The sequence below is a fragment of the Dama dama genome, chromosome 25, assembly GCF_033118175.1.
Source record: "Dama dama isolate Ldn47 chromosome 25, ASM3311817v1, whole genome shotgun sequence".
Taxonomy (NCBI): Eukaryota; Metazoa; Chordata; class Mammalia; order Artiodactyla; family Cervidae; genus Dama; species Dama dama.
The window spans coordinates 41,094,988-41,111,378 of NC_083705.1; the positions used below are offsets into that span (position 1 = coordinate 41,094,988).

Genomic DNA, 16,391 nt, shown 5'->3' on the forward strand with positions numbered 1-16,391 from the left:
ATCTAATATAGTGGTGCCAGATTTCCTCTGTGTCATCAAGTAAATTGAAATTTTTCGTACTTTTATTACCGTTTTATAGTTGAAAACAAAACAAGCAAAAAAATTCCAAAGAACTTACTTCTAAAATTCTTTGTAAATCTTGAGTTTAACATTGCTAGTAATGGTTTTAGTAAGTTGTGAATAACTTAGATTTTTGTGGTACTCTTGTAAATATATGATTATTTCTAATTACCAACTATGGTATTTATCAAATTCTCAAAAATCATATAGAATTTTGATGAGAAAAGAATTGATTGAAATAATTTCAAAATGATAGTCTGAAGGAAGATTCATAGCAATGGAAACAAGTTTAACCAGAGATTGTTTTATTTCCTTGCCATTTGACATAGTCATTTTTTCTCTCTTTTGTCTGAAGATTTAAATCGTATCACAGTTGGAAAAAGAAATTCAAGGAATTTAGTTTTCTAACAGGTTAATAGCAAAACAAACAAAAGTCTAGCTTATAATACCTTTTACCCATTTCTCTTTTATTAAAATCTTACAAATCATTATCTATTTTACTTATAAGTGTTTATGGTAATGGAGAAAATCTCTAGGACATATAGCAAAGATTGTCCTATAAATAAAGAAAATAAAGTACAGATGAAACAACAGAGCTATTTTGAATCAGTGAATGAAAGTAAAATTATTCAGTATTTCAAGTTTTCAAAATAAGTATACCAGTGGTTCAGCTGTTACTTTTTTCCCCTTGATAAATTTCTTTCTATTTATATTGTGAAATTACTGGAGGAATCAAAAGTGGTTTTTTTCCATCCCATTTAGTATGATTTTAGGACTCTATTTGGAAAAAATATAAACTTTTGATTTTTAGGTAAACTTAAGCTGTTATTTTGAAACACTGGAATAGAAAAAATAAATTTATCCATTGTCATAATAAAGGGAATACTGTAAAAAATATATTGAAAACAAGCTAAAATTTTTAACATCTAACAGTTCTTAATATATCCATATGGACAAAAACATAAGAAAATACATAGGTAAATTAAACAGACAGTAAGTTAAAAGTCAATAGTTGGATATGTATCTATGAGTAATATTTAGATTTTTATATGAAGCTGAGTGTGTATGTTAGAAAATGGTCACAGGCTTACTTTGTTTTTCATTTTCTAATTCTTTGAGCTGTAAAGTTAGGTTTTTGCTTGAGATCTTTTCTGTTTTAAACATAACATTTATCACTATAAACTTATACTTAGTTTTGCTTTTGCAAATATACCATCCTATACTGTCAGGATATTATAGTTTCATTTTCATTTCAAGATACATTTTAATCTCTCTTTTAAGTTCTTCTTTGACTCACTGGTTGTTCAAGAGTGTGCTGCTTAATTTCCATGTATTTATGAGTTTTTCCAGTTCTATTGATTTCTAGTTTTATTCTGTTGTAGTTCAGAAAAGATACTTGGTATGTCTTCTTAAATTTAAGACTTGTTTTGTGACCTGAGATGTGATCTGTCCTGGAAAACATTCTGTGTGTTCTTGAGAATAATGTGTATTGTGCTCCTGTTGGATGAATCTTTCTGTATTTGTCTGTTAGGTCCCTTTGGTCTGTAGTGTTGTTCAGGTCTTCTGTTTCCTTACTGATCTTATGTTGGAATGTTCTATCCATTATTGAAAGTAGGACATTGAAGTCTCCTACTAATACTTTATTGCTATATGTTTCTCCCTTCAGTTCTGTCAGTGTTTACTTTATATACTTACATGTTCTGATGTTGGGTACATATATAGTTATAATTATTATATTTTTCTGGTGAATTGACTCTTTTATCATTATATATAATGTTCTTCTTTGCCCTCTTGTGACACTTAAGACATGTTATCATTATTATGATCTAAACTTTTGGCTTCAAAGACATGCATTCTTGATGCCTTTCTGTTCATGAGCTGGCCCAAGAAATCCCCAGATTTACATGTTTGCTGATCCCCAGAAGTTGAGCAATGTATTTGACTTGTTCTGAGCCATAATATCAATACCTCTATTTTAATGGACTTTTTGGTCCTTATCAAACAGTTTTGTCAGCTACTTTCTTTTATGCTTTTTGACTCTTTTTTTTTTTTTTTAACCATAACCATCATTCTAGTACATTTACCATTTTTTTTAAACTATAACCATCATATCCAGCACAGTTCTAATTTCCATCTTTACATTGTAATACAGTGAGAAAAAGAGAGAGAGAGAGACATATTGTGGATTATATTAAATACATTCCTTATTAAAACTAAGCAAAGAAGTCTGACCTTTTCTCCCCTGTAGGCAATTCGAAGTTTTCAAGTAGCCCTTCACATCTATCCAATGAACCCTGAGATATGGAAAGAAGACCTTTCTTGGGCAAGAACACTCCAGGAGCAGCAGAAAGTAGCAGAGAGGATTAAAAAGAGTGAAGTACCAGCAGAAGTAACACATTTCTCACCCAAGTCAATTCCTGACTATGACTTTGAAAGTGATGAGGTTGTTGCTGTTTGTGCAGCTATTGCTGAAAAACAGAAGACAGTTGCAGCAAATAAAACAATGGTTATCGTGTCAGCTTCTGGGACTGTAGAGACTGTGACCGAGAAGGAAGATGGTGCTGCACCCCCGGATGGCTCCGTTTTTATCAAAGCCCGATGAAGCTTAACAAGAGTCGTTTGAATCCATCTTTGATTACCACTTAATTAGGCGTGGGGGCATTTAGTCTGGAGAAACAGGGTAAAACTCCTGCTTGTTAAATAAGTTTTTCAGATGAGACATATAAAACTAAGTGAAAGAATTATTGTATAGTTTTTGGACTGTGCTTTGATAAGGCGTGATTTCAGCTCAAGATTAAAACTCTGAGTACATGGTTTTTTGATTAAGAAGCTTAATTTAATCCAAATATATAAGTGAATGTATTTTCAAGATACAACTTGAAAAGTAAGTTCTCAAATAGTGAATAACTTGATGGCCAGTGTTATTAAAATATTGACTTGTTGGTTTTTGTTTTATAATAAAGGAAGTAGGCCTCTTTCCCTGCTAGAAATATACTGCTGTTCCTATTCACTCTTCTTTTTCTCTTGTTTCATTAGAGTAAGTCCGTCACGAAGGTTGAATCTTTTTGATACTCATTTTGATTCAGAGTTGTCATTTGGGCCTATGTAGGATCTTGAAAGTTTGAAAATGCATGCAAATGTGTACGCTGAACATTTTCTGAAGTTTCTCTTAATTTTGATTTGTGCTTTTAACTTTATTATAACAATGATAGTTGCCACTTTCAGTATTTGTTAGATGTGTGAGATACTGACACATGTCAGAATCATGGTTTACTTTTTAAATTATTAAGGTAGATAGAGTAGTCCTTAGCACTGAGTCATTTTAAAGATGTGCATTTAAAAAAAAATCAGTGGCTCTTATAGATACATCATAAGAAATTGCACTACTGTTTTCCCAGTCAAAAGCAGTATTTTCTTTTCCTTATTTTTAAAAGATTAAAAACATTAAAAACGACTTATTTCTTGCTGTAATTTCCTAGCTGATGGTTTAGAATTCCTTTTCTAGTTAACTTTTATGGAACTGCTCAGTGAAATGAGAAACAATCACAATTTTAAATGACTCATTTATACTTTTCTAAAAATTGAGGGGGAAAAGTAGATATGTTATTGAAATAAAGGAGTGAATAACGTTAGGTGCAACATACACAGAAACTGAAGTGTGATTTATGGTTTAATCCCATGAGTAGAAAGGATATATTGAAGGATATATTTCATTGAAAGGTCACCATCACATCCACAAATCAATACTGTCATTGCTAATGTTAATTATTATTTTAGTACAGTTACATAGAACTGCTGGGTACTGTTACTTCTGAAACTCAGGAAGCTAGTATTGGTATTTTATCCTTGTTAGAGAGGAAGTAAGTTACTTTTTATTTTAAGGAATTTTATCTTGCCAACTGGGAGCATGTACATATAACGGTCTGAGATGACTGAAAAACATTGTTTTTAGTGGAATGCTTACTTCTTTTTTTCAGAGTTGGAGAAGCCAGCATTTGCCTTGAAAAGTACTATTTTTTACCCCCAAAGTTATATCAGATAGTTAGCTCTGGTTAGAGAAGTTTGTTTTAGAAAGATAAAAAAAAATTAATTATATTTTATTTTGTTTAATAATGCATATTCTTCAAGGGCAGGTAGATGCGTATGTAGAGAAATGTGCACTTACTGTTTCATATGTTGTTTTGAGTAATGGATGTTGATTGTATAGTTTGTGAATAAATAGGCTTTTTTGCTTTTAAAGGTTTGTCTATTACCTTGTGTTGTTAGCTTTTGAAAAAATTAGATTGATTAATTTATTTCTTACATGAAAATATAATATATAAGGCACCTTGTATGGTGTCTTGTGTATGAAGTACTCAGTAAATGCTAGCTGTTTCTATGAAGCCCTTAAATTGGTTTTATTTAACTTCACTTTCTTCTGATTTTAAGAAAGGAGGAAAACTTCTTTGTAATTTTTTGCATACTTGGAAATGAGAAGTCACTACTTCTGATGCTACAGGACAGATGGCTTTCAGTTGGGGACTATTCTTGGTATAAGGTTTATCCCTCAACCCAAAAGAAACAAGATCCAGGATGGGAGTGCATGTAGCTACTAGATTCTGTTTATGAACCTACTGTTGCCTCTGTACTGACATCAGCAGGCCAGGTTAGTCTCTTTCTTACACAGAGATGAGACATACGATGGTTTAGATGCAGATGGAGAGAACGAAATAGTGAATTATGGAGGAGAAAGGCCCCCAAAAATGCTTAGTTAGCACTCTTTTGTGTACGAAGGGAAAAATGCATACATTAATTTATAAGGATGTGAATACTGATAGATCTATACTAAGCTTGGTAACTGTAATAGCAAATTCTTTCAATCTGAGGGAAATAATTGATGTTCATGATAATGGTATAATTAAAGATATTTAATATACTTTCTGAAACAACACTAATCACTAATACTATATTGAACATAATTTGTAGCATTCTTATCTGAAAATGTGTGTGGCATAGATAACTCATTAGTCAGAATACTATACAATCCAGACCATGTCTGATAATTTGAGAATCATTCTCTAGACAACAGGTTCTTAGATTATAAAGTATTTATCTTAAATGTGGTAATAAATACTACATAAACACATGCAAGGTTTAGACCACAACACCTGGATCTATTTTATTTTTTTGTAATTCTTTTTTCAAAAAAAAATTTTTTTTTACATTTTTTAAATTGGATAATAATTGCTTTAAATATTGTGGTGGTTTCTGCCATACATCAGCATGAATCAGCCACAGGTATAGATGTTTCCTCTCTCTTGAACCAAGATCTACTTTAATTGGAACCTATGTGCAGAGTTTTATGGTATACTTTAGTATGAAATTAGCTTTTAAATTGATGTTAATATGTCAAAACTATAAAGAAGAGTTTAAAAAAGCTTTGGTTCAGAAAGCTAGTGTTTTCATGATTATAACTGACCAATATAGCCTTTTCAGTTTGAAAATTGTGCTTTGTGTAATGACGTCAAAAGCTTGTTTCCCTGCCTTTCTCAGCAGCAGGAAATTGTTAATAATTTCTTTAATTTCAGACTTCATGAGTCAGAAGCCTTTTAAAATTGATTTGGACTTTGATTTCATGACATACATGTATCTAAATGAGTTGTACATTGACACAAGAACCATAGTTCTATAATTATCTTCAAATCAATAGGTATATTAAATGCGTTTTTCCTTAGAGACTACTATGAAACTGATGTTGTGTTTTGTAATTGATGACATTTTAAGATTGAGAAAATAATGTTTTTTTTTAAGCCAATAATAAAAATACACAAGTTTGTAAATGATTCACTCATTACTAAAGTAAAATGAAATACGTCACTTTACCTGTGTGCAATTAAATACGCCTACTTGAGTAGAGAAGGGGACGGCCCTCCAGCCAGTGTACCATGAACTGTGCCTTAATGTGTGTTAGGTGTGAACCTCACTTCTGTGTGTGCCAGAGTGGAAGATAGGGTGAGAAATGGTCTGTACTTGGTTGAGAAGGCAGAAGGATGGGGAAGGGGATGGCTTTTTTTCCACGGTGCTTTGGACATCCATTAGCCAAGGAATTCTGGTCTCTCCTTTGTTCCTCCCCGCCTTCTCCCCAGTAGAGGAAGTTTAAGATAGAGACCTGGACAGGCCAGCCTCTTTCTGCCTTTGTTTTTGGAATGTGTCATGCCTGCGGACAGCCTTTGTTGTGGTCTCTTGCTAGAAATGTATGTTTTGCAGCGAAGACTGCCCCTGTGAGAGGAAACCTGTAGTTGTTCAGGACTGCCCATGCCTTGGTGAGCAGGTCTGTCTAATTCTGGGTGTGATACTAGGTGGCTGTTGTTGGCACAAACCTAAATCATATCCTTTCACCTAGACTTTTTCAGCAATAAATCTGACTTTTAAATCTCTGCATGACATTGTCTCTCAAGTGGTTCAGAAGTCAGGAAGGGAAAATGGATGTTACTTTATGAGTCCCTCATAACAAAGATTAGTGTAGATTATTTCAACATAAGCATGAGACAAAAACCAAATTTCTTTCTAATTTTAGATTTTTTTTTTAAATCATGGAAATTCTATTAAAAATGGGCAATGTTTAATTACAAGGCAATATGCAAACATTTGTTTGGCATATTTAAAAGGTCTACTGACTTAGCATTGTGCTAGACCACAATATTGATTCTAGATTTAATTTGAAGGAGAGGATATGAAACAGTATCTCTGCTCATCCTGTAACTTTCTTGAGTGTAATTTTGCATTATAATAAAATGCACTTATGGTAAGTTTAAGTTTGAAGAGTTTTGACACTACCATCAAGATGGAGAGTATTTCTATCACCCAGAAAGTTCTCTAAAGTTTATTTATAGTCAGTTCCCTTCCACCCCACAAACACTGTTCAACTACTGATTTGCTTTCTGTGACTACTCACTGATTTGACTTTTCTAGAATTTCAAATAAATAGATCATACAATATATCCTTTTTCTGATCTTCACTTAGCATAATACTTTTGAAATCCATCCATGTTGAGTTTCACCCATGCTGTTGTGTAATTTATTCTGTTTTGTTGCTGAGCACTACTCTGTTACATGGATATATCACAATTTGCTCGTCATATCTGTTGACAGACATCTAGGTTGTAGATGAACATCTAAGTTTTCATCTGCTGTGAATAAAGTTGCTGTATGCATATGTCACAAGTCTGTGTATGAATATATGTTTACCTGGGGATTGAATTGCTGAGTTTTATGGTAAGTATATGTGTAGCTTTAGAGGAAACTGAATCTTCTAAAGTATTTGTACTGTTTTGCACTCTCACCAGCAATGTATTAATTTTCTGTTGTGCCATATCCTTGTCAATACTTGGTATTGCTGTTGGTTTTCATTTTAGTGACTTTAGGGCTTCTCTGGTAGCTCAGCTGGTAAAGATTCCACCTGCAATACAGGAGACTCCATTTGATTCCTGGGTCAGCCAGATCTGCTGGAGAAGGGATCCGCCGGCTGCTGCTGCTGCTGCTGCTGGTAAGTCACTTCAGTCGTGTCCGACTCTGTGCGACCCCATAGACGGCAGCCCACCAGGCTCCCCCGTCCCTGGGATTCTCCAGGCAAGAACACTGGAGTGGGTTGCCATTTCCTTCTCCACTACCCACTCCAATTTCCTGGCCTGAAGAATTCCGTGGACTGTATAGTCCATGGAGTTACAAAGAGTCGGACACCACTGACCAACTTTCACTTTAGTGACTTTAGTGGATGTGTAATGGTATCTCATTGTGGTTTTAATATATATTTTCCTGATAATGTTGAGCATCTTTTATATGCTTATTTGATGTTTGTATATCTTTTGGGAAATACCTTTTAAAATATTTTGTCTGTTTTTTATTTGGGTTATCTCATTTTTGAGTTATAAAAGTTTTTATATATTCTGGATAAAAATCTTGAGGTATATGTATTGTGAATACTTTGTCCCCATGGTGTGGCTTGCTTTTTTGTTTTTCATTTTTTAAAAAATTATCTATTTATTTATAACTGCATTGAGTTTTGTTGCGGTGCTAGGGCTTTTCTCTAGTTGTGGCGTGGGGGCTGCAGAGAGCATGTGTGTGGTAGCTGTGGTGCATAGGCTTAGTTCCCTGAACAGGGATGTGTCCTGTGTGTCCTACATTGGAAGGCGGATTCTTAACCACTGGACCACCAAGGAAGTCTCTGCTTTTGTGTTTTCTCAGTGATAGCTTATGAAGAGTGGAAGTGTCTAATTTTGATGAAGTCCATTATATTTCCCTTACAGTTTGTATTTTTTGTGTGCTGACAAGATCAGAAAGAATTTCTCTTTTCTTGTAGAAGTTTTACAGTTTCAGCTTTTATACTTAGTCTGATTCAAGTTAATTCTTATGTAAGGTATGAGGTAAAGGGCTAGGTTCCTTTTTTGGTTTTCAGTTATTCAGGTACTATTCATTAAGAAAAGACAACTACTCTTTCCAATTGAAATACCTTCAGCATGTATTTGAGGGTCTGAGTTCTGTATTCTGTTACACCGATCTATATGTCTATTACTTTTTTGGGGGGAGGCTGTGTCTTGTAGCTTGTGTTATCTTGTGCTGTTCTACATATACTATCAGGTTGTGAATGAAGACAGTTTTCCTTCTTTTCAAACTGAATGCTTTTTATTTCCATTTCTCACCTTATTACACTGGCTAGAACCTCTAGTACAAAAGTTCCCCAATCAAGGATTGACCCTGGGCCCTCAGTAGTGAAAAAGTATCAAGTCCTAATCACTGGACTGCCAGGAAATTTCCCTGTTCTTAAAAATCAACATGATTTTTTCAACTTTGTTCTTTATTTCCCAAAGAATTCTTGAGCTGTTCTGATTTCTTCCATATACGTTTTAGAATCATTTGTCTTCATCTACATGTAAGTCTGCTGGAATTTTGATTGGAATTGTATTGAGTCTGTAAATCAGTTTGGGAAGAACTGCCATCTTAAGCATGTCACATCTTTGAATCCATGGTCATGGCATAATTGTCATTGTTTTAGATCTTTTCATTTCTTCGTAGTGTTTTTTAGTTTTCTGTGATTGAGTCTTGCCTGTATTTTTGTTGTTTATCCCTAGATATTTCATATATTTCTAATGCTGTAAGAAGTATGTTTAAAATTTCATTTTCCAGTTTGATACTATTAAATAGAAATATCTATTTTTATATACTGACCTCGTAGCCTACAACCTTGATAACTCATTTATTAGTTGCATTAGCTTTTTTATAGGTTCTTTAGGCTGTTCATATATATTACCAAGTTGTGAATGAAGACAATTTTCCTTCTTTTCAAACTGAATGCTTTTTATTTCCACTTCTCACCTTAGGTACTGGCTAGAACCTCTAATACAGTGTTAAATAGAAGCTGTGAGAATGGACATTTTTGCCTTATTTATAATCTTTTGGTCTTTCACTGTTAAGTATGGTGGTATCTGTAGTTTTTATATACTTCCTTTGTTAAATTGAGGAAGTTCTTTCCCTAGTCTGCTGTTTGATAAATGTATTTCCCGCATCCATCTGAAGATCATATGATTTTTATTTTTTATTTCTGTTAGTATGATGAATTACATGTATTTTTCAAATGTCAAATCAATTGCACTTTGGGGATAAACCCTATTTAGTTGTAGTGGACTGTCCTTTTTAGATCTTTTTTTATTCAATTTGGAATGAAAATTTTTATGACTGTGTTCATGAAAAATATTAGTCTGTAGTTTTCTTTTTGTTGTTTTTTTTGGTCTGTAGTTTTCTTGTAATATATATATTTTTTTAGTTCTTGAGTCAGAGTGATGTTGACCTCTTTAAAAATAGAGGTTGAAAAGTGTTTTCATCTATTCTTTTCTCAAAGAATTCCTATAGATTTGGTATCTTGTTCAATAGTGTTTATTAGAAAACTAACAAATGTCACTTAGACCTAACAGTATCCTTTTTGGGAAGGTTTAAAATGACAAATTAAGTTTCAAAAGTAGTTACAACATAGACTTTTGTCAGTTGTGTCACATTGAATGATAGTATGGTTTGATTAAATTAAAATTCAAAAAAAAGTCCATTCATTGCATTGTTTATATGTCTTAGTCTTTTATAATCTATAGGTTCCCTTTCATTTTTTTCTTTGCAGTTTATTTATTTCTTTTTTAACTGAGTTGCCTGTCCTTTAGAATTTTCTACTTTTTGTGTTCTGTCTCTTGCATCCCACCTGTCATTAATGTTCCTCTTGACCTACATTTCTTATAAAATGATTTGTTGTTGTTGTTCATGTCCAACAACCCTATGGACTGCAGCACACCAGGCTTCCCTGTCCTTCACCATCTCCCCCAGAGCTTGCTCCACCTCGTGTCCATTGAGTCAGTGATGCCATCCAACCATCTCGTCCACTGTAGTCCCCTTCTCCTCCTGCCTTCAGTCTTTCCCAGCATTAGGGTCTTTTCCAATGAGTCAGCTCTTTGCATCAGGTGGCCAAGCTATTAGAGCTTCAGTTTTAACATCAGTTTTCTGGTAAGAATATATTACAGGTGGTTTTGGATACTTAGCCCGAAAGTTAAATATTTCTGGCTATCTCTTTGTAATGTCAGCAGACATTGATTATCATTGCCTAGATTTATTGTTTCATTAAAGGCCACAATATGGTGATAATTGTTAGAATTTTGGTGCTAGAAAACATCTTTAAAGAAAAACTTCTCATCAACTATTTTATACCATAGAGATGATTTATGTAGTACAGGCAGTTTATGTATTGGAGGCTTTGTTCTCCCCCTTTATTTAGCACTTTTCAAAATAATAGGTTGGTTGTCCAGTACCCTCTAAAGGTGACTCGTAAGTGTTCTGTTTTATTTTTGTGTCATTATGAAGTCATGCATTGAGATATATATATATGCTATGTTTCAATCCTTGCAGTTATTTCTCATATTGATGAATATAATCCTGAACTTTAGTAGATCGTGCCAAGTTCACTTTTTTCAATGGTTCTAATTTTGTATCTGAGTTTCTAAAGCATACTTGGTATTTTCAGGCTGTAAAATTTTTGTGAATATGATTGGTATATAAGGATATATATACACATATATATGCAGTGAAATTATAATAATTGTGGTTTCATTGCTTAATTCATTTTTAAAAATTTGTGACATTAAGTATTGATTTTTTATTATAGAGAAATGTGATTTGGCTCTCTTTCATTTCCTCGATATATTTACTTACTATTCCTGCATCCATTTTCAATACAGTTGATTGTAATTTTGACCTCAATCTATATTTATTGTTAATATGACTATGTAATTGTTACACATAGTGAATCTCACCAGGTCTATTATTTTCGTTTTACTTTTTGAGTATGTCTGTCTTTCATGGAGTCAATAATTGCCTTGTTTTTTCGTTTCTTAGTTTCCTATGTAGTGTATATTACAAATATCCCCTCTGACTAATAGAATACTCCCCTCAATATTCCACATATAAAACAATCCATTAATTTTCTTTTCTTTCTTTCTTTCTTGGTTTTAATCTAGAGACATCCAGCCCTCTCTCCTGCCTTTTACAGTTTTACTTGTGTTCCTGTGTGGATCTGTTGCCTTGAGTTCTTTTTCATCATTGTTCTTGGAATTCTCTTTGCTTCCTCCTTGTACTGAACTCAAGAAAGAGAAATGTTTACCCAGTTGTTCAGATTTCAGTGTAGGGACTTGCTGTGTCTGAAAGTTGTTATGACACAGGTACGAGTGCTGGGCTGTGTCCTTCCCTTCGGTGGTGGAATGGGGTAGATGACCTAAAAGGGTAAATACAAGGTTATGAATGAGTGGTAGAGATACTGATATGAACACAAGGACAAGAAGCCCAACTATCTTTCTCTGTTTCCTTCTTTTCTTCCAAAGTTCTTCCAGCTTAGAGCTAAAGCCCCATGTGTGACCCAGGGCAGCTCCAGGTTAAACAGTAGTGTCAAATGTTCTCTCTTGCTCTGAGTCTCTTTTTTTGCTGATTCCATTTCTGGTGTATCTAGAGAGCAATCATGAGATAATACTTGCAGCATCCTAGAGTCAGGTTCACTGGTATGGGAAAGTGAAAGTCACTCAGTTGTGTCCGACTCTTTGTGACCCCATGGACTATACAATCCATGGAATTCTCCAGGCTAGAATACTGGAGTGGGTAGCCTTTTCCTTCTCCAGGGGATCTTCCCAACCAGTGGATCAAACCCAGGTCTCCCGCATTGCAGGCGGATTCTTTACCAACTGAGCCACAAGGGAAGCCCAAGAATACTGGAGTGAATAGCCTATCCGTTCTCCAGTGGATTTTCCCTACCTAGGAATCGAACCAGGGTCTCCTGTATTCCCAGCGGATTCTTTACCAACTGAGCAATGAGGGAAGTTATGAGGGTGGTGGGAAGGGGGAACTGTGAAAGCAGCAAAGTTCATGGCTTGTTTTATTTTGAAACTGACAAGTACTTTAGGAAAAATCACTGTTTTGTGTGTAGCGCAGATATTCTGCACTAAGTCTAAGGCCAAATGCATAGTTCACAGGGAATACTACTGTGCCTTGAGTTTTCCATGGCCCTCTGTGTCTATAGCTCCAATAAGGAACTTGTGGAGAGAAGTGGCTGTAGTTTGGGAAATGCTTCTTGATTCCATGGTTTTCTAGTCAAAGTACCATTTGAATTGCTGTATCAGTATCACAACTTTTTCTGACTTGACCCGGTTGGTTAGATAATGAGATTGTCTTAAAGATTATGAAAATAAAAAAGGAACGTGTTAGTCGTCGCTCAGTCGTGTCCGACTCTTTATGACCCCATGGACTACAGCCTACCAGGTTTCTCAGTCCGTGGGATTCTCCAGGCAAGAATACTAGAGTAGGTAGCCATCCCCTTCTCTAGGGGATCTTCCTGACCCAGGTAACGAACCTGAGTCTCCTGCGCTGCAGGTGGACTCTCTACTGTTTGAGCCACCGGGGAAGCCAGTGGTGTTACAGTTATCTTCCTGTCTACTGTATCCTGTTGGAACCAGATAGGATTTAATACTAACCATTTAGATAATGAGAACTGACCTACAGAAAAAGTTAGGGGCTCTGAATGGTCCGAAACACGTTTACCACAAAAAACTGTCTTTGCATAGCATAGTTGGTAAAACTTATAAATAAACATGGAATAGATGGTGAACAATGCTGAAGTTTTTCTTCCTTTGGCTGTTCTTTTTAGAGTAAGCCAGACTAAACAATAAAAAGACATTGTTTTGGACTGAACTGTATCCTCTGAAATTCACATGGGAAAGCCCTGACTCCCAATGTGACTGTAGTTAGAGGTGAGCCTTTAAGGAGGTAATTAAGGTTGAATGAGGTCGTAAGAGTGGGCCTTAATCCAGTGTGACCAGTGTCCTCTTAAGAGACACCGGGGATGTGTGTGTATGTGTGTATGTGTGTTAGTTGCTTAGTCGTGTTCGACTCTGTGCAACCCCATAGACTGTAGCCCACCAGGCCCCTCCATCCAGAGAAGCCCACGTGGTAAGACAGGAAAAAGGCAGCCATCGCAAGCCAAGGGGAGAGGCCTTGGGAGAAACCACATCTGCCAGTGCCTTGATCTTGGACCTTCAACCTCCAGAACTGTGAGAAAATAAACTTCTGTTATTGAAGTCAGCCAGTTCATGGTATTTTGTTACGGCAGCCCTAGCAAGCTAATACAGACATATAAACCAATTTAAAAATGCATAGAGATTTGAATGGCCATTTCTCCAGAGAAAATCTACAAATGGCAAGTATGCATATGAGAAGATTCTCAACATTATTTGTCACTAGGCAAATGCAAAGCAAAACGTCAGTGAGACGCCGCTTCATACCCATTGTGTGCTCAGTCATTGTCATGTTTGACTTTTGCAATCCCATAGACTGTAGCTCATGAGGCTCCTCTGTCCGTGGGACTTTCCAGGCGAGAATACTGGAGTGGGTTGCCATTTCCTCCTCCAGGGGATTCTCCCTGATGGAGGGATAGAGCCCCGTCTCCTACATCAGCAAGCAGGTTGTTTACCACTGCGCCACCTAGGACAGTGACATTCAGATGGTGGATTTGCTTGCATCAAATGCATCTGACAGAGTACATGGATCACAGACTGAGCGTGAACAAGGGGTGACTCATGAGGGCCCAACTGAGCCATACTTCATTAATCCAAGAGAGTGAGGAAGTGAATAGACCAGGATCATGGGGAAAGGAAACCCTTCTGGGGTACTGACCTGATCAGGATGGACCCTCTGTGCTCGTCATACCCAGTAGGATGACTATAATTTAGAAGACAATAACAAGTATTGAGGACGTGGAGAACTTGACATTGCTGGAGGGAATATAAAATGTTGCAGTCACTTGGGAAAACATGGCAGTTCCTCAAAAAATTAAATGTGTAATTAATTTATGACTCAGCACTTTCACTCCCAGATATATAGAGAAATATCTCTCCCAGATACAAAGGAGTATACCCCCCAAAGTTGTATACAACTGTGGCTATCAGGATTATTAATAACAGCCAAATTTGGGAATCAACTCAAATGCCCATCAACTGATGCATGGATAAACAAAATGTAGTACGTTCACACAAATGAAATATTCAGCTATAAATCAGAAAGTACTGATTCATGCTATGTGAGTGAAACTTGAAAATATTATGCAGACAGTAAAGGCCACATATTGTATGATTTCATTTATGTCCAGAATAGGCAAATCCATAGAGATGTAGTGGTTGCCCTGGTCTAGGGGGAAAGATGAATTGGGAGTGACTGCAGATGGGTATGTGGTTTCTCTTATTCTGGAATTAGGAATGATGGTTGCACTCTGTGAAAATGCTACAATACTTTACAAGGAAAATTTTATTATATGTGAGATCTATTTCAATTAAAAAAAGAATCAGCTAGAATCAGCATTCTGGGTGGTGAACCTGAAGTAAAGGATGAGTGAGCATATACCTTGACTAGTATTGCTAACTTCTGAGTAAGACTTTGTTTTTCCTCCCATGAACATGGGTAATGAATATATTCATTTATATATAAATCTAAACATTGTCTTTGCTGACAAATGTCTATAATCTAGTCAAAGCTATGGTTTTTCCAGTAGTCATGTATGGATGTGAGAGTTGGACCATAAAGAAAGCTGAGCGCTGAAGAATTGATGCTTTTGAACTGTGGTGTTGGAGAAGACTCTTGAGAGTCCCTTGGACTGCAAGGAGATCCAACCAGTCCATCCTAAAGGAGATCAGTCCTGGGTGTTCATTGGAAGGACTGATGCTGAAGCTGAAACTCCAATACTTTGGCCACCTGATGTGAAGAACTGACTCATTGGAAAAGACCCTGATTTTGGGAAAGATTGAAGGCAGGAGGAGAAGGGGATGACAGAGGATGAGACAGCTGGATGACAACACCAGCTCTGGGACTTGGTGATGGAGAGGGAAGATGCGTGCTACAGTCCATGGAGTCGGACACGACTGAGCGACTGAACTGAACTGAACTGAACTGATATGCTGTCTCATTGTCCATATACATGGAAGAAAAATAAAAGCCTTTTTAACAAGTAAAACACTCTCTGAAAACATTGTGTTTAGTCTTTGGTGGTGGTTTAGTTGTACAGTCTTGTCTGACTCTTAGCAACCCCATGGACTGCTGCATACCAGGCCTCCCTGTCCCTGACCACCTTCCAAAGTCTTTGGTTAGCATGGCAAAATAGAACACTTTAGAAGTTTTGGTTTGTCTTTTTTTTTTTTCCCCCTTTTCCATTATGGTTGATTACAGGATATATTTCTTTTAATGTATTTATTTTTTAATTGAAGGATAATTGCTTTACAGAATTTTGCTGTTTTCTGTCAAACCTCAACATGAATCAGCCATAGGTACACATATATCTCCTCCCTTTTGAACCTCCCTCCCATCTCCCTCCCCATCCCACCCCTCTAGGTTGATACAGAGCCCCTGTTTGAGTTTCCTGAGACATACAGCAATTCCCATTGGCTATCTATTTTATATATGGTAATATAAGTTTCCATGTTACTCTTTCCATACATCTCACCCACTCCCTCCCTCTCCCCATGTCTAACAGATCTCCTTTTCTGAGCTAGCTGAAAATCACTAAGCTATCAGGTCTATGAAAATGACAGTCTTGATTTTCTGGTATCATTCAAAAATATCTTTTAAAAATTGCAAAAAAAAATTTATAACCTCACTCCTGGAGATTATTGTTGCTCAAAGTATGTTCTCATACTGGCAGCATCACTATACCTGGGATACACTGCAGAACTACTGAATCAGAAACTTAGTGTTTTCACAAGCTTTCCAGAAGACTGATGCATGCTAAAGTT

The 16,391-nt window shown here is 35.9% G+C and overlaps 1 protein-coding gene across 3 annotated transcripts in view; it reads left to right on the plus strand.

Moving 5' to 3' along the window:
- Positions 1–7,263, plus strand: part of TTC33 (tetratricopeptide repeat domain 33) — a 30,387-nt gene extending 23,124 nt beyond the window's left edge. For all 3 annotated transcript variants that reach the window (XM_061129890.1, XM_061129889.1, XM_061129888.1), the window contains exon 5: positions 2,309–7,263. In XM_061129890.1, coding sequence (XP_060985873.1) covers positions 2,309–2,662 — 354 coding nt within the window. In that variant the 3' untranslated portion in view covers positions 2,663–7,263. The remainder of the gene's footprint in view (positions 1–2,308) is intronic.
- The last annotated feature ends 9,128 nt before the right edge of the window (positions 7,264–16,391 follow it).